Here is a 3,297-nt window from a genome sequence, read left to right on the forward strand (position 1 = left end):
CTAAAATACATTTTGGCAAATAAATGTCAGGATTTTCATTCTGGGTGAACTATTAATTTACTTAAATATAGCTTCTTTGGGATAAGATAATTAACCAGTTTATCAAACTAAATAATTTAGGTCAGCCTTAAGTTTTTATAATTAAAAGCAGTTAACATAGTAAAATAACAATGGTTTCTTTTTCAGGTGGTGGAGCAACTTTTTCGACAGGGAAACTCCTGATACTGACTCAGAGGATGGTGTGGTGGTGCCAGAGATCCATTGCCCTTTTTCTGACCAAAAACTTGCTGTTCTGCATGGATTGATTAATCCCTTGACATCACCATTGAGTGACAGGGAGCTTTATGTCCAGACACTTGCTATCATCCAAAGATTGTGCTCTATTTAACATTTAAATGTTTAAGTAAAACACTCACAAGTACAGATGCAGTTCTGTCAGAATTTTAATTAAAAAAGAAAATCAGTTAATTGCCATTAAAACATTTAATTAATTTTATACAATGCTGTAAAACATTTAACCATTCAGAAGCATGTACAGTTATTAATACGTTGAACATTGTCTCTTTGAATTTTAAAGATGAAATTAAACCTATTGAGAGAAATTCTATGTGGACATTTCAGTTCATTTTTAAATCTACACCCTAAAAAAGCAACCTCCATGTTGCACAGCTGTTTTCATTATTTCTTTAAATTCATCACAATTTGACAGATGGGAAATGTAATGGTTTGGGTGCATGCACTGATGATTGGATAGCAAAGTGTGTGGCTTGGCAGTCTTTGCATACAAGTGTGGTCAAACTGAACAGTAATTTTAAAGGCCTCTCTCTCTGACAGGAGCAGGTGCCTATGCGCTTGACCAGTCAGCCACTGCATCACCTGTGGGACAGAGAGTGCTGCCTCATCCTGAGCATCTCCATCTAGGGCAGTAAAATATACAATGTTTTAAATAACCATTTATAACATCACAACATTTGTAAATTGTACCATTTGTAATTTATTTGTGATCAAAGCGGAATGTTCAGCATCATTTCTTCAGTGTCACATGATCCTTCACAAATCATTCTAATATGATGCTCAAAAACTTATCAATGTTGAAATCAGTTTTTGCTGCATTTGTGTGGAAACAATGATACCATTTAAACATTTTTGGTAAGATTATAAAAAGACAAATTAATAATTGTATTCATTAAGGATGTATTAAATTGACGTAAGAAGACATTTATAATGTTACAAAAGATTGTAATAAATGCATAAATAAATTAACTTTCTATTCTTCAAAGAATTATGAAAAAGCATAACTACTTCCACAATAATGTTAAGCTTTTTTAATGTTAACTTTTTCCAACAATAATATTCTGAAATGTTTTTTAAGCATCAAATCTGCATATTAGAATGATTTCTAAAGGGCCATGTGACACTGAAGACGAGTAATGATCTGATCAATCAGTTATCAGCCATATTTTGACTAATAATGTTTTACCGGTGTAGAAATAGAATAAACACCTGTAATGAATACAAACTTACCTTCGAGCTCCATCAGAAAATCCTGGAAGTGATTCAGTATTTGGACCTCTTTGGTATGTTTTAGAGTGCCACTCTCACTCATTTGTGGAACAAGATGGGATACAATGTAATGAGAGTCCACCTGAAACACACAACAAAAATGACATTATATAAACAGCATCATGCAATATACAAAGAAAAAATAATTTAAGGATTACTGCTGTAACATCTTTTAAACCAGATATGCAAAATAGAACTAGTACGTTTTGGAAATCCTATCACTTCACCTTATCATTACCACCTTGCATAACAAAGAGGCTGCGGCACACTTTCCTGTTCTTCTCCATAGTGTCAATTAAACGGTAAAGCTGTAAACCTTCACGGAGCTGCTGAAGCATGAGTGTTCTCCGAGCAGCAGCATGCATTACAATCGCTCTTTAAAGAAATAAAACAAAAATTTCAGTGTTAATGTTTAACCATTGTATTTTCTGTGGAAGATCCATAAAATAAATACATTTAAAAAATATTGCAGAGTAAAACCTTGTTATATTCTCCTTGTTGTCCTCATTTATAGGCCCCGTGTAGCCACAGTTGACAATCTGTTCACTGTAAGATGACAAGTCTGAGGCCTCCTCGATCTTTAAGTAGAGGAAAATCTAAGTGTTACACTTCAAAAAAAATAATACATGGCAATAGAAATAGGGGATTATCACGCTTCCGGGTTTCATTGGCGGGATTTTTCAACTTTGTGCATGTCCACTTCCGGCGCAGTTCAACAATGGCTGAAACGAAGGCTAGATGTCACTGCTCTGTTCCACTTTGTCAATCAAACAAACAACGCCAACCTTATTTAAGTTTCCATGGATTCCCGACTGAACTGAGTCTAAGGAAGAAGTGGATTAAAGTGGTTCGCCGGGATGAAGGGCCAAACTTTAAAATAAAACTAGGTAGCACGTATGTTTGTAGCCGGCACTTTTTTTTTAAATACCAGGGATGTAGTATAAATAAACTTAGGGTCGTCCATCATGGGTTCGCCAGAGTGATGAGTGATTCACCGGAAGTGGCAGTGCACAAAGATCACTGAATGCGGAAGTACTACGTATCAGCGTGATAATCCCCTATAACCTAAGACAATTTGTTTTCTGATACCATTTTAATCAGTGGTGAAAACTCAGCATCGTAAACGTTATCCTTGGTAGCGTTTTCAAAGGTTCCACTCAACAGAAAATCATAACACCAGTCCTGAAGAAATCTTGGAGCTGGGCCAACCTGTGCAAGGCTAACAGCAAAGACCTCCCCAGCAACTCTGTTGCAATGACAAGTAAACAAGAAACACAGTATAGTAGAATTTTACAATTTACCAGTTAGTGTGTACCGGTATTTGAAATGTACATGTTTAAATTACATTTGCTTTTGAAAGGATTGTTCAGCCTAAAACAAATGCTTCCTATTTAGATCCAGAAAAGTTTAAATGTCATTGATTTTTTGTACAGACAATAACAGCTGAGATTTTTCTTCTTTGTTTTCCACAGAAAAAGGCACACTTAAGTTTGGAATGACATGAGTGTGAATAAATGACAACATTAATTTTTGGGTGACCTATTTCTTTGAGGAGAAACACTTGCCGAAACAGGCCATTGTCAAGATCATTCAATGAATATTTTGGCATTTTGCCTTTGCCCTCCTCTCCTTCGAAGAGTCTGGTCTCTATGCCACCAATCAGTTCTATATATATATAAAAAAATAGATATCTAACCATAACAAATTAACAAGAAATCAAATGTTTTTTGGTGT

At 35.1% G+C, this 3,297-nt stretch overlaps 1 protein-coding gene across 1 annotated transcript; it reads right to left on the bottom strand.

The window, feature by feature from the left end:
* Positions 1 to 554: 554 nt before the first annotated feature.
* Positions 555 to 2,787, bottom strand: LOC307004226 (uncharacterized protein). Its single transcript, XM_079623327.1, has 5 exons — positions 2,653 to 2,787; positions 2,044 to 2,141; positions 1,791 to 1,938; positions 1,525 to 1,645; positions 555 to 917 (listed from the first exon to the last, which is right to left on the bottom strand). The coding sequence occupies exons 1-5, from the start codon at positions 2,653 to 2,655 to the stop codon at positions 679 to 681; spliced, it is 609 nt and encodes a 202-aa protein (XP_079479453.1). The 5' UTR covers positions 2,656 to 2,787; the 3' UTR covers positions 555 to 678.
* Positions 2,788 to 3,297: the final 510 nt, after the last annotated feature.

Source organism: Phoxinus phoxinus (assembly GCF_949152265.1).
Source record: "Phoxinus phoxinus genome assembly, chromosome: 9".
NCBI lineage: Eukaryota > Metazoa > Chordata > Actinopteri > Cypriniformes > Leuciscidae > Phoxinus > Phoxinus phoxinus.